At 36.2% G+C, this 15615-nt stretch overlaps 1 protein-coding gene across 2 annotated transcripts in view; it reads left to right on the forward strand.

Moving 5' to 3' along the window:
* The window catches only part of fbxo8.L (F-box protein 8 L homeolog), a 44654-nt gene extending 29753 nt beyond the window's left edge, over positions 1-14901 (forward strand). For both annotated transcript variants that reach the window (XM_018245727.2, NM_001092821.1), the window contains exons 4-7: positions 5073-5199; positions 8420-8538; positions 10038-10234; positions 14294-14901. In XM_018245727.2, the coding sequence (XP_018101216.1) occupies positions 5073-5199; positions 8420-8538; positions 10038-10234; positions 14294-14481 (631 nt within the window). In that variant the 3' untranslated portion in view covers positions 14482-14901. The remainder of the gene's footprint in view (positions 1-5072; positions 5200-8419; positions 8539-10037; positions 10235-14293) is intronic.
* The last annotated feature ends 714 nt before the right edge of the window (positions 14902-15615 follow it).

Raw genomic sequence — 15615 nt, forward strand, 5'->3', positions numbered from 1 at the left:
GAGTTGAAAGAACTGGATGGGCTGCAAATAGCACAGCAGTCTAAATGAATGGCAAATTCCACCTTAGGTTGCTGCTGAACTGTGCAACTGAATTATCTCCCTGGATGTAACCACAATAAAAGAACTGGTGATGTGTCCCTTGGTAAGGGTATTGATGGTGCAATGCTGTCAGCTCTCCTTGCACAATATGTCTCACCCTCCAATGGACTAGCAGGATAATGTCTGTTTTATAACTCCCAAAGTTCCTTAAACTTGTAGCACAAAGGGTTAATAACTTACAGTTGACAAGGAACCTTGCTTCTCTCCACACTGTGGCTTTCTCCTTATCAAGATGGCTGACTGTTGTACTCCTGGATCACAATGGTGCTGACAACAAAACTTCCTCCAGGGAACAGCAGCAAACAGCTTCAAGCAGGCTGCACACTGCAGTGTTCTCCCCTTGCAGGTTAATAGCAGTGTCTCTCTCTGGCTGGTCACTCAGCAGGCTGGAACACAAACCCAGTCTCTAGATCTCTCAGCACATCTCTCCATGCTGGCTGGTCTCTCCTCCTCCTGTTCCAGGCTCCTTCCTCTTCCTGTTCCTGGCTGAGAGGGCAGGGCACAGACTGTCTCCTTTATCATTGGCTGGAGAAAATTCCTTCCTTCCTGCAGTCTGAAGCATTAACTAGTTCCTCTGTACTGTAGTGGAATGCACGGGGGGGACTACATTACCCAGCAGTCTTACAGGTACAAACATTAAGTGTGCTACACTTATATATATATATTTCACTTTTCTGTTGGTAGTGGAATAAACTGAAGAGTCTCTAAACTGTACTTTTTTTTTCCTTTTTGTCAACTAGTCTAAGTCCTTTTCACAATGTGTTTCTTTTGTGTATGGTCAACCCATATGCTTTATAAAGTGTGGCACATCCTCTAAATGTAAAAGTGCAAGTGCAGTTAGATTTTCAGCTGAGCTGTGGGGGTTCTAGAAGTTGTAGTTTATCAATATTGTGTCCATATAACCCTTTTTTACCCCATTATAAAGATTTGAGAAAAGTTATACAGGTATGGGGCCTGTTATCCAGAATGCTCGGGACCTGGAATTTTCCAGATAACAGATCTTTCCATACTTTGGATCTTCATAGCTTGTAAACGTTAAACAAACCCAATTGGCTGGTTTTGCTTTTAAAAAAGAATAATTATATGTGTATCTTAGTTTGTATCAAGTACAAGGTACTGTTTTATTATTACAGACAAAAAGGAAATCATTTTTAAAAATTTGGATAAAAAGGGAGATGGCTGGATAACGGGTTTCCAGATAATGAGTCCCATACCTTTATGAGTTTATGCAGCATTGAGCTAAACAAAGTGACACCAAGACCTTCCTTAGTATTTTTTTCTGTACCTGCAAATGTGACCTTTGCAGTTATGTGAAGCACACTCTTTAGTCAGCTTTATACCCTATTTGTAAAATAATCCTTGGCCAGATTTCAGCACTCCCTGCCTTTTCATTTTTTATCTCTTTATACTGAGTTACAGTAGCAGTATTAGACAAAGTAAAAAAAGAATATGACCTTTTGGTCATTGGCCCTTTCTTCTAAACACCCAGAAACAAATAGACAGTATGCATGTTTATTTAACATTAGGGCCAGTATTTCTTTTTTTTTTTACACAGCACTCTATAATCTGGGATTTGGTCCTCCAGGTGACATTTAAAGCTGTTTCCTTCCCAAGGCCTTCATCATCTGCTTTGTATGACATCATATATAATATGTATGTCTGTATAACACATAAATAGCTTCTATTTCTTTTCAGCTACAATTCTCTTAATCCCTCTGTGGTACCATTTTTATGAAAAGAGAGATGAGGAGAGTCTCTTGAGATCTTTGTGGTTTACTGCAATGTTTAGTTACAGTAGGGGGCAAAGGTATAAACAGTGGGAAAGTGTATAAGAACTCGAAGGGCCACATAGTGGCTCAGTAATGTCTCAGAGGTGCACATCAAAGGTATGTTATAGAGAACTGGAAAGAACCAACATTTAAATCCTTTTCACTTTTGTCTCAAACCCGTTCGTCTGACTCCAGTGCTCAAGTTACACAAAAATGATTGATGTAAAACATGAAAGATTGAGTTCAGATGTTGCTTAAATATCACATTCTGCTAGGTTTATTCGTAAGAATTCAAGAAATGTCTAAAAAAAGAATTGCCCTACTTTTTTCTTTATCGAAGCTGGAAGCATTTATTTAAATTAGGAAACCTGAGCTTTTGTATTGTGAAAAATATTGCAATGTAAAGGGCCCCGGAGCTTAATGCTTCAGTGGTCAGAGTGTGTACTATCAAATGTAAAAATGTAAGAGTATTTTCATTTTTTTTTTTATATTCTATAGGTAATTGTAGGATAATTCCATGACTACTGCCAACCAGTATGATACATAAAACATCATGATTGGATTTGATTTTTTTTTAAAAATATTAGAGTGTGTAATCTGTCCTGACACATTAACTACAGTATAGCTGCTGTAAATAGTTTTTTGACAGTTGCCTACCCCTGTTGTCCTTTTATGTATGCTCTTTCCTTCTTCTATTTCCTTTTGTTATTCTTTAGGCATGCATTCTTGAACACTCTTGGCTCTGCTGCACTAAGGATAGGAGGTCATTTTTATCTTAAAGGGGTGGTTCGCCTTCAAGTAAATTTTTAGTATGTTTTTTAGTGAATGCCATGTTCTAAGCAACTGTTCAGTTGGTCTTCTTTATTTTGTTTTTTGACTGTCACTGACCTCATTTAAACAACAAATGCGCTGAAAGGCTACAAATGTATTGTTATTGCTACTTTTTATTACTGATCTTTCTGTTCCAGTCATTTAAATCGATGCATGGTTGCAAGGATTTTTTGGATCCTAGCACCAAATAGCTGAAATTGCAAACTGAAGAGCTGCTGAATAAAAAGCAAAATAACTCAAAAGCCACAAATAATAAAACATGAAAAACAATTGCAAATTGTCTCAGAATATCACTCTCTAAATCACATTGAAAGGGGAACAACTGCTTTAAGATCTATGTGCATCTGAGGTTATAGCGTATCTATCATCTTTATGGATCTGTGTAACTGTTATACACATATAGGTAGTCTATTGTAAATGACTCAGATTTGTCATTCTCTGATGTCACAGACTGTGAGCCTCCACTGAATAGCAGAAAAGAGGTCAGAGTGTGTCACCTATTTACCTTAGCTGCTCAGACACATTAAGCCTGTATGAGACAATGCCTCATTAAAGTGGACCTGTCACCCAGACATAAAAAGCTGTATAATAAAAGTCCTTTGCAAATTAAACATGAAATCCAAAATCAATTTTTTATTAAAGAATTTAGAGCTGTTTTAAGATAATTTAAAACTCTAAGCTGTCAATTAAATACTGTCTGCCCCTCCTCTAGCCTTAGGCATAGAGGCGGGGCAGACAATTTCTTTCACTTTCCATTCAGCACTTCCTAGATGTCACTGCTCTCCCCACATTCCCCCCGTTCTCTTCACCGTTTAATTGTGTAACCAGGGCATGGGGATGGACCTCGGGTCCCCCATTCTGGTGCACAAACAAGATTTTAGGATGATGCAAGGCTTGCCTTAATAACAGTGACCACAAAATGGCTTGCTATAATTATTTAGGAAGTAAACAAGATTCAAATAATTTATATAGTGTAATTAAATTAAAGTTAATTTTGCTTGACTAGTGTTATAAAATAGGATTTTAAATGTTTTTTCTTGGGTGATGGGTCCCCTTTAAGAGACCTGGTCATTTTATAACTCTAGCTTTAATGTTGGGTGATCTGATAAGATAAAAAGGCATTCAACCTAAATGCCAGTCATAATTTTTATGACCTCAAGAATAACATTTTCATGGATAAAAGAAACAAACCCTGCCTTGTGGTGTTCTGCAATTTTCCCCAGCTTCCCAGTTTCCTTTGCAGGACAATGGACTTGGCTATGCACAATATAGAGCTTTTGTTTGTTCTGATACTCCTTGGATAAGGGAAGGGCTGTCACCACACTGATATACTGTACTTGGCAAAGGAAATAGTAGATTAATTTTGTTAAATAATTTAAGAATATTTAATCTACACCTGGTTCATTCTACATGTATGAGTGGAATGCATAGCATTTATTATTATCAGTATGTAATTTATTAGGCACCAACATATTCCACGGAACCGAATAATAGAGGTGTGTAACTGTCAAACATGCATATACTGACCAATACCAGAGATAAAGAGGGTACTGTTTGTTAGAGCTTAGTATGTCAGTAAATGTGCCTAATGTATGGCGTCATATATTTCAGGTAGATCATCCCTTTAAACCAGTTAAATATGAAATTGACAAGTTACATGACATGTCAGCAGTAAATTGATAAGTATGCATGTAACTGCCTTAGAATACTGTATATAGGTTTCAACACAACCTGATAAACTCCAGACTTTAGGAATTAATGGATGAGGTAGCCTATATGCTAAAGAGCCCCACAGGGTGTATTATTTCTATGTTCTGGCTCAGGTGATGTATATCATTTCCTATTTTATCAGTGTGAGCTATGATGTACAAATAGGAACAAGGAAATGCATTGCTGCAGAGATTTATTCAAAATATTGTATGTAGAGAGTAAAGAATGTAGGTTTTCCAAAAGGTTCTCTCTATCTTGTACGCATAAGTGTTTGAAAAACATGGTTTTAAAATACAGGCGTGGGATCCGTTATCCGGAAATTGGCTTTACCGAAAGTTCAGAATTACATAGACTCGATGATAATAAAATAATCCAAATTTTTAAAAATGATTTCCTTTTTCTCGGTAATAATAAAACAGTACCTTGCATTGATCCCAACTAAGATAAAATTAACCCTTATTGAAGGCAAAACAATACTTAATATTTACATTATATTTTAGTAGACTTAAGGTATGGAGATCTAAATTACAAAGAGACCTCTTATCTGGAAAATCCCAGGTCCTAAGCATTCTGGGTAACAGGTCCCATACTTGTAGTAATAATAGCAGTGTAGACTATAGCAATTTGAAAAACATCTTTATGTTTTTTATTTTGTCTTAACAGGTTATGCAGATCCACCTGGGGTCACTGCTCTATATACAATAAAAGGCATCCTCTTGGTTTTTCTTATCGGGATCTCTACATGCGCCTGGATGAAGGGAGTCTTACTTTCAATGCTAATCCACACTGGGTAAGACTGAGGCTCAAGATCTAATACAAAGTCATTCTACTTGATTTTCTGTAACAGTATAAAGTTCATTAAATGTTAGTGTTTTGTCATAATAAATATCACGGGTATGGGACCTGTTATCCAGAATGCTCGGGACCTTGGGTTTTTTGGATAATTTGGATATTCATACCTTAAGTCTACAAAAAAATCATGTAAACATTAAATAAATACAATAGGCTGGTTTTGCTTCAAATAAGTATTAATTATATCTTAGTTGGGATCAAGTATAAGGACATATTGTTCACAATAACAGTGGGCAGACTCACCCAAACCTCCTTTTCAAGCTGTCCTGACGGGACTAACGAGGCTTTGGTGTGCCTGAAATCATGCAGAGCTCCTTCACTGCGGTAATCCAAGACTGAAGAAATTAAGTGGCACACCACCTTGTAGGGTAAAAAAATAGGGATGCACCGAATCCAGGATTTGGATTTGGCCTTTTTAAGCAGGATTCAGTTTCAGCTGAATCCTTCTGCCCGGCCCATCTGAATCCTAATTTGCATATGCAAATTAGGGGCGGGGAGGGAAATCGCGTGACTTTTTGTCAAAAAACAAGGAAGTAAAAAATGTTTTCCCCTTCCCACCCCTAATTTGCATATGCAAATTTGGATTTGGTTCGGTATTCGGACTAATTTTTCGCGAAGGATTCCGGGGCTCGGCTATTTATTAAGTCTTTAGAAAAAGTAGGTAGCTGGAGTATATGAGACACCTAATGCGTTTCGGGAACATTCCTTAAAGGGATCCTGTCATCGGAAAACATGTTTTTTTCAAAACACATCAGTTAACATTGCTACTCCAGCAGAATTCTGCACTGAAATCCATTTCTCAAAAGAGCAAACAGATTTTTTTATATTCAATTTTGAAATCTTACATGGGGCTAGACATTTTGTCAATTTCCCAGCTGCCCCCAGTCATGTGACGTGTGCCTGCACTTTAGGAGAGAAATGCTTTCTGGCAGGCTGCTGTTTTTCCTTCTCAATGTAACTGAATGTGTCTCAGTGAGACATGGGTTTTTACTATTGAGTGCTGTCCTTAGATCTACCAGGCAGCTGTTATCTTGTGTTAGGGAGCTGCTATCTGTTTACCTTCCCATTGTTCTTTTGTTTGGCTGCTGGGGGGAAAAAGGGAGGGGGTGATATCACTCTAACTTGCAGTACAGCAGTAAAGAGTGATTGAAGTTTATCAGAGCACAAGTCACATGACTTGGGGCAGCTGGGAAATTGACAATATGTCTAGCCCCATGTCAGATTTCAAAATTGAATATAAAAAAAAAATCTGTTTGCTCTTTTGAGAAATGGATTTCAGTGCAGAATTCTGCTGGAGCAGCACTATTAACTGATTCATTTTGAAAAAATTTTTTTTTCCCATGACAGTATCCCTTTAATCATTGACTTTTATCCACCTCATACTCCAGCTACTTTTTTAATGACTTAATAAATAGTATTTTTTACCCTACGAGGTGGTGTGCCACTTAATTTCTTCAGTGAAGTACAAGAAACCGTTTTATTATTACAGAGAAAAAGAAAATCATTTTTAAAAAAATTTAATTATTTGGATAAAATGGAGTCTGTGGGACATGACCTTTCCATAATTTGGAGTTTTCTGTACAACCGTTTTTGGATAACAGATCTCATACCTGTATAAAGGTTTCAAAGTATGGTATGCTTACACAGTATGTAGCCCTTTATCCATTAAAAGATTTACTGTACATAGGAAACAGACTTATTATCACAATTGCATTTCTTTTACTATTAATTTGTTATCATGAATACATTATTTTAGTTATTATTACACGTACCGCCATTATTAATAAAAGGCAAAACTTTTACATGGGGTGCAGTAACCAGTTGCAACCAACAAAATGTTTGCATTGAAACCTGACTAGTAGATGTTACCTGCTGATTGGTTGCTGTGGGTTACTTCACCTGGACAAACTCCAATGGTAAATGTAATATATATGGTCTTAAGTTTGCTCCCTGTGTAGTAACCCTTAGCAACAGATCAGCAGGTACCATTTTGAAAACATCTGCTTGCTATGGATTACTTGATGTGGGCACATTTTAGATGTTTTATTACATTACCTTGTCAATGTCTTTTATTACATATCCCCAACAGAGTTTTAATGTAAACTTTGTGTGATATTTGGATGGATTGTAGTTCAGTAACAGCTAGAGGATTCGTTGTTAGGATACAGAAAATATACAGTTTGGCTAAGACAGCCATGATACCATGACAGCTTACATCATTTTCAAAGTAGAAACAATCTTCTGAGTTTTTGACTATGAAGATTTTCATTCATCCAGGTCATGGTATATCTAGTATAAGTAATTCTAAAACAACTGGACTTGCTGAGTAATTTATAAATAAATAAATTCTAAAATAAAATATGCCAGAGTCACTTTAAATGCTCTTTAATGTCTGCATTATGTATAATACCCTATAATCACCTATTCCTGGGAAGACTTCTCTGCCCTACTTTAGCATTCCCTCCCTGATTGGAACCATGGTCACCGTCGGATGTTTTATAACAATCATTTCATTGGCTTTAGGACTATTCAGCAAAAACATTTGTTTTCCTAAATGCAGTATTTGACCTCTTTAAGGCATCTCCCCAGAGAACTCCGTAAGAATGGCATTCCATAGTGACCAAAAGCACCCTGCATTATAAGGGCATGAGAGTTTTTATAACGGTACAGTATTACACTGTTGATATAATGAGGGCTTTCTAAAATGCAGCATTCCATTCTTATCTGAAAGCCTAATGATGCAAACTGACCCTTAGTTCACAATGATTAGCTGATCTGTTTAAGTCTTTGCTCAAACATTTTTGTTGAGGTCTAAAGGTTTCTGCTTACAGATGCAAACACCTCAAAGCAAGTTTCTCACCATTCACTGTAACGCAAGAAGTATAAATGTCTTAGCAGGTTTCCTTTGAAAATCTCCAGATCACAGTGCTTTTATAAATGGGTAAACTCTCCGTTCAGCTGCCATTTCACCCGCTCCAGTCGTCCACTTGTGAATTGAGTATAACAATTTATTTTTAACAAAATGACTACACTGACAAGAGTTTTTTGTGTGTTGCTTCATCTAGTGTTACTGTGGCATTACTGCTTTGAATTTTATGAATGTATTTTAAGAAGGTTGTGCATGTGATCATTTTACATCTTGGAATATATTTTCATAGGGAATTGAATATTTTATATCAAGGGGAATTCTAGATGATTCAGCAAAAGAAATTGGCAAGTTTATCTTTTGTACTAGAACACTAAATTGGAAGAATCTGAGGCTCTACCTTGACAGAAGGTAAATAAGTTTTATATTGTTAAAAGCTGGAAAGTAAGATGAAGATTATCCACTAAGTATAAAAAGCTAATTTATTTGTAATGGCACCCTAAAGAATAATAAATCAAAAATAATTGAACAAAATCCAAAGTTTTGTATTTTAGTATATTGGCTCAATTGCAGTTGTTAAAAAACACTTATTTCCTCAAGAAAACTCCATTAATATCAAAGGGGAATTCTAAATTTGAATTACGAGATTCATTTTTCTCATTGAATTGAATCTGGGTCTTTAACTCCCCTGTTTGAAGATAATGGCCATCATTTATATATTGTCCCCAAAGGCCAAGTCATTTGCAGTGTCTGCTTTTGTCTGTGACTGAAAATAATTTATAATAGTGCTATGGAAAAACTGATATTATCGTCACAGAATAACCACACTTTTTATTATTTTATGTCAATTTTATAGGCATTAATAGTGTATTGTTATTCTCTGTTATCATAGAGGTTAACATTTCAGATTTTTTGTTAAGTTAAGTCATTCAATGGTTTATTTTATGTCTGCCTAGGCCAGAGTTGTTTCTTCCACTCTCCAAATAACTTCCCAAGCAATAATGTTATGTAAATGAGCCTTATATGTTGGGGTTCTAATTTGCCCAGTGTTTGGGCTGGCTAAACTCTTTTGCCAAAGCTGCAAAAAGTGCTGTTATTCACCTAAATCTAAAACAGAATCGGTCTATTTTTTTGTTGTTGTTATAGTCTAACACAAACTTTAAGAAGTTTAAGCTTTTAGGGGGTTATTTATTAAAGGTTGAATTTTAGAGCTATAGTAGTAGTAATTAGGAGTGCTCTACCCTCATTAGAACCTATGTAGGTTTCAGATGCTAAACTGGAAACCTTTGCCTGCTTTTTGGGTCAACTAATACACCCAAAGAAAGAAATCCTGTAGCACACTTGATTTGATGCAAAATCCGTAGTGATTTATTTAGCCCGTATATGACAAACAGGGGCAACGTTTGGGGCCCTACTGGACCCTTTATCCAGTAGAGCTTCAAGGTTGAATTTTAGAGCTATGTGCGCTTTGTCTAAACCTCAAAAGAATTCCCAACTCGAATGGTATTTAATTTTAGAAAAAAATTCCAGGGTCGAGGTATAATAAATCTTTATTTTTTTAATTTAATTTATAAATTAAATTAAAAATTTTAGTTTTCTTTTTTTAAAACTCCAAAAATCATGTTTTTTTGTTTTTTTAACCCGAAGAATCAATTTTTGAAAACATAACTCGACCTTTAATAAAGTCTTTACATTTTAAGTACAGTTAGGATAAAGATACATTTTATTATACTACTTACTATAATGCAGTAATCAAAAATGTCCTTTCAACTGCATTGTATAAATTTCAAAGATTATCATTGTTTAAAAATAATTTTCTAGAAAATTATCTGAATTTGTTTTGTATTTTAGTAGAAGTTGAGAATGTGAGAGAGAGTAGTTCCGTAATGAATTTCATTTCTTTCTTCAAGGAGAGATGTTTTAGATGAACTCGTGACACTACACAACTTCAGCAACCAGTTCCTACCAAATGCTTTGAGAGACTTTTTCCGTCATATACATGCACCGGAAGAACGTGGGGAATACCTTGAAACACTCATCACTAAATTCTCTCATAGATTCTGTGCTTGTAACCCTACACTAGCAAGAGACCTGGGTCTCAGTCCTGGTAAGAAGAAAGGATACTTGTTTGAAAGCAACAATAAGAACACACTTATCTTACTGCCTGTAAGAACTTGCATTGGAAGGATCGTGGATATATGGACAAGTGAATACATACTATAATACTTCTATCCATAAGCTATGTTTCCTTCTCTCTTTTTTTTTTCATGCCAATTGAATGACAAATTATAATTTTTCCTGTTAATGTTTGTATTGTTTGGTAATGGCAAATGGTGCCTTTTTAGAGTTTTGTTTTATAGAGCAAAGTAATCGCTGTGGTTATGGAGTATGAGCATATTTATTTCTCAAATTGTAGACAGACAAATATGAGGCGATTAGAGCCAGCCTGTGCCAGAACTACTATAATTGTCATACATTTTTCTCAGAGTCTGGTCTGAGCCAGACAAAACGGTGTGTATGCCTTAAGCTTTAGGGCATAAGGACAGGTTAAGTAATTAGTGTGCCTTCTGAGTCAGGTCATTTTACCAGTTAAAAGTTTATTGACCATTATTCAAGTTCCACTATGTCACACCACAAATACACACAGGGAGCAGCGTAGGTCAAGAGTGAACACACGACAGTCTATGGCGTTTGCAAAATGGTACTTGTTTTCTGGATCATAGCATATAAAGGATTAAAGGACAATATTTACATGCTAAGGTCACATCAACCTACGCAATAGGCTTAGTATTAGCAGCCAGCTTTGTACGTATAGAAACACTAGAAGCTAGGGATACTCCCCTCCACCTCCTGGACCGGGGGAGAAATGTATTTTTCCCCATATAGACACCAGAGGGCTGACACCCTAAAGCTGTTGTCCTAGGTTGTCCTAGGCGTTGGCCCTCAAGTGCCTATAGGGTAAATACAGCCCTCAGCGGGGTGCAAAGTTACAGCTGGAGTGAACTGTAACACTTGATATTTGTAATAGGGAACAGTGCTTCCTAAAATTAATAGATAACTATATTTGATGGTAAGAGCACTTACTGTAAGATAGCCTCTTGCTTGGCATTTTGTCCCCACATTTTTAAGGAAAAAAATATATTTTACTTACACAAAGAATTAATGGTTGGTCCTTGTAAATGGAACTGTTAACAGAAAACTGATTTGATTATAATGAAAGGCAAAAAGCAGTGTTCCATTGTTTTGGTGTGCTTCATTCATCCCTTTGTCTTGTGGGAGCTTTGTAAAGCAATGTGTTTCTCATTGAATGTAGTACAGCATTTTTTTCCAGATGCTTTCTGAGGAGTGGTTATGGCAATTTAGCAGCTGTCAAAAGGTGACCATACACCTTACAATCCACTCTTTTGGCAAGGCCAGATATCTATCGGATAGACTGTCTGATAGGGCCCATACACTGCAGAAGCTGCCGGCTCATTCTGAAAGGGCAGAATCGACCGCTTAAATATGCCTGCATATGGCAAGCCTAACTGCACATGGTGTGTGTTTGTTTCAGACTATATTTCAGTTTGTGCTCGCTTTATACCTGCTAGCAGTAATTTATTGTAGGCTACAGAGAAGGTTCAACTCCAACCAAACCAGGCAGGAATTATATTCCATACAGTAAACCTATTGATACCATCATTCAGCTGTGTTAAACTTTGATTTAGGCTTCTCACTGAAAAGGCAGACACTAACTTTTAATCCGAAAAATGTACTTTACAACAGTTGATATATTTAGGAACACAAATTAAACTGAAGGCAAGCCTTTATTTTTCCAATAGGAATAGCATCATCCCAGAAGTTGTAGGAGCTGGATGGGATTAGGTGAAACTCTACTGCATTCTCATTAATTTGGCATAAAAAAGATAATTTGTCAGTGTTTAAAGGAACAGTAATACCAACAAATGAAAGTATTTAAGATATAATATACTGTTTCCTTGCACTGGTACAACTGATGTGCTTGCTTTAGAAAGACTACTATAGTTTATATAAACAAGCTGCTGTGTAGCCATGGGGGCAGCCATTCAAAGCACAGGTTACATAGCAGATACCAGATGTATTCTATTACAGAGCTTATCTGTTAAGTATTATGTGCCTTTTCTAACTGACTGCCCCTATGGCTACACAATATCATTTTTACATAATCTATAGTTCTCTTTTTACAGAAAACACATAACTTTTACCAATGCATAGCAACAGTACATAATATTTTAATTTCTTTAAAATGCTTTTATTTGTTGGTGTTACTGTTCCTTTAATGTTTAGATATTCCAAGTTTATGGGCAATTATCCCATCTGCCATTTCCTATAAATAATTGCCTTAAAATAATAAATTTACAAATTTGTTATAATTATTTTAATATGCTTTCAAGACCCTAATCTAACAAGTTAAAATCACACTTTTGCTTAACCTCCTTTATTTACCTTGACTGGCCTCAATACCTCTAGCTGTGACTGCTGGGGCAATGATTTTGGGGTGGGGCACAGATACAGTAGGTGCCAAATGCAAATGGTTTCTCCAGCCTACCTGATCTTGCCCTCTAGTCCAGTGTCACTGTTAGGCCTAGGGCACACGGAGCGTTGGCTCCACTGCTCTCAGCCTGCAAATTTTTTTCAGGCTGAGAGAAGCAGATCCCCTCTCCATTGACTTGAATTGGATCCGCTTGCATGGATTCACACACGGTGGAGCAGCGGTCAGCCTGTAAATGCCTGCTCTCTCGTATTTGGGCTGACCTCTACTTCGTTCCGATGCAGAAGCGGATCAGTTGTATGCAGCTGGGGCACGCTCAGTGTGTCCTTGGTGATATAGGTAAGTAAACAGAGGTATCCCCTGAGTTTTGAAACTTGCTTTAAAAAAGTTATTGCTGATAAAATATTTTGTGCTCAGTGTTTTCTAGTTGCTATGTTTTGTCTTGGTCTTGACTGTACCTTTTAATGTCTGTTTATTGTATTTACTACCCTACAGCCACAGTTTTATTAATGTTAGCCCCCGATTGCTGGCCTGTGCACTTGAAGAGGCAGTGAATCAGAGTAACAGTAACATAAGTGTCATATAATAACATTAATAGATAGCTGGTTAATCTTTGTCACATTGATAATAGCAGAAATAGCATGCAGCAGCAACACAAATTTGTTAGAAATAAAGTATAGTCCGATGCACATGAGAAAAAGGACTATTATCTATCTTACACATGTTTCATGATTAAAGGTAAAATATACAGTATTTATTTTCCACTTTCATGTTATGCACTTACACATATGCACTTACATGTTCTTCATTTATTTTAAAAAATATATTGAAAATTAAATCCCATTTGTTCTATCTTCTGCAAAGTGGAGAAAAATTCTGCCCCCACACATTTGCATCAGAAAAAAAATGATTCCCTTGGCAAATAATTATTTATGGGGCCAGAAGAAAATTATATATACGCAAGGCCTAATTTGCGAACACAAGTGCAACGCAAAGGTAATTCCAGGTTGCCCCTAGGGCACTCATTCTTAAAGGAATTGTTCAGTGTAAAAATAAAAACAGGGTAAATAGATAGGCTGTGCAAAATAAAAAATGTTTCTAATATAGTTAGTTAGGCAGAAATGTAATGTATAAAGGCTGGAGTGATTGGATGTCGAACAGAACACTACTTCCTACTTTGCATCTCTCTTGGTTTACATTGCCTTACACAGCCTTAATACATTACATATTTGGCTAACTAACTGTATTGAAAACATTTTTAATTTTGCACATGCTATATATTTACCCAGTTTTTATTTTTACACTGAACTGTTCCTTTAACGGATAAATAAAGTAATATTTGCTGAGGGCTGCCAATTTGTTGAGTATAATAATCTCTAACCATAAGACTGGGTTACTATTTTTGCCAGAAATGAGACCCAACCCATCCATAAAGCAGTGTGGTCCGAATAATTTACAAATGGCAGAAATTCATTTGTGCCCATGTTGAAGTATGGCTGGAAAGTTGTAGTGGATGGTTATGATCGTTGATCGTATGATCGTTGTTTTTTTTTCTGTACACATCTCTTTGTAGCATTGTCTGCTTAATTTGAATAGATTTATTTCATCCATTTGTAATTAATGTCAGACTTTTTTTTTCTTTTGTGTTTTGTTTAGATGCAGTGTATGTTCTGTGCTATTCTTTGATTCTGCTTTCCATCGACCTCGCCAGCCCTCATGTGAAGAACAAAATGTCAAAGAGAGAGTTTATCAGAAACACACGCCGTGCTGCTCAGAACATTAGTGAAGACTTTGTAGGGCACCTCTATGACAATATTTACCTTGTTGGCCACGTTGCTGTTTAAAGATACACTCTCTAGGTTCTAGAACCAGTGGTGACCTCTCCCCAGGCCTTTGGCCAAGTGGCAAATATGGGGGTTATGTTAGTGCTGGTCATTCTAACCTCTGTCTACAATTTAACAATGTGTTTTCTCTTTTCTTAGCAAACTACCATGAAAAGTGAAGATTACTGCAGAATTATTTTTTTATTAATATTTTTGCTTATAATGTCTTGCACATAACGTGCCACTAGACTGAGCTAGCCCTTTATGACTGTTAAACTGACATTACAGCGTAGGCCTTCTTCAGGGTGTTGGATATAAACACTAGAATTGTTATTGAAAGCATTTACCAATGCATCCTTTTTTAATATCTTGTAATTTGTACATACTAAACCACAGAGATTTATAATCATAATATTAAATATGTAAAGTATTTTAACTAAATTTTGTGCAAATGTCTTTATGATTCCTGTTTACAATTACTCGCCGCAAACTTATCTTCATTGTTTCCCACAGAATAAGAAAGTGTTCTGCAGCCACGCTTGCTCTTAAGCAGCTTGCAAGCTAATAATTACAGTATACCGTATCTCATTATAACCACTAACTGAAATAAGAGTAGGGCTCCAGGACACACTTAGTAATTACAAGGACCAGTAACACCAAACAATGAGTGTTTTATATGCATTTAAAGAATACTGTTCCTGCTTCAGAAATACTAGTATAGTTTATTTACATAAGCTGCTGTGTAGCCATGAGGACAGCCAAAAGGCATTTGTTTGTATAGCAGAAAATAGTTTAGCTGCAGAGAATACAATGAGTTTAGTTCTTACACAGGAGAAAAAAATGGAGGTCTAATGCCATTCAGGGCTCTCGACAAGACCACAGAGTTCTTATATAAAATAGGGCGTTTGGAACCAAAAAAAATTATTTGTAGGTGCTGAATAAACAGATACAAACTTTAACTATAACCAATTTTTAGACCGCAAAGTTAAATCTAATGTTGGCATCATTCTTAGTCACTCAGGATATTTGGAAATAGTGAGCATTAAATAAGACATCAAAAGGCTCAAAAACATGTAGTGCACAGACTGCACTACCCCATAATACAAGAATAGCAGCCACCATATACTTCTGCCCCTACATAGAGTATTATTATTA

This window comes from Xenopus laevis, chromosome 1L (genome assembly GCF_017654675.1).
Source record: "Xenopus laevis strain J_2021 chromosome 1L, Xenopus_laevis_v10.1, whole genome shotgun sequence".
NCBI classification, from domain to species: domain Eukaryota; kingdom Metazoa; phylum Chordata; class Amphibia; order Anura; family Pipidae; genus Xenopus; species Xenopus laevis.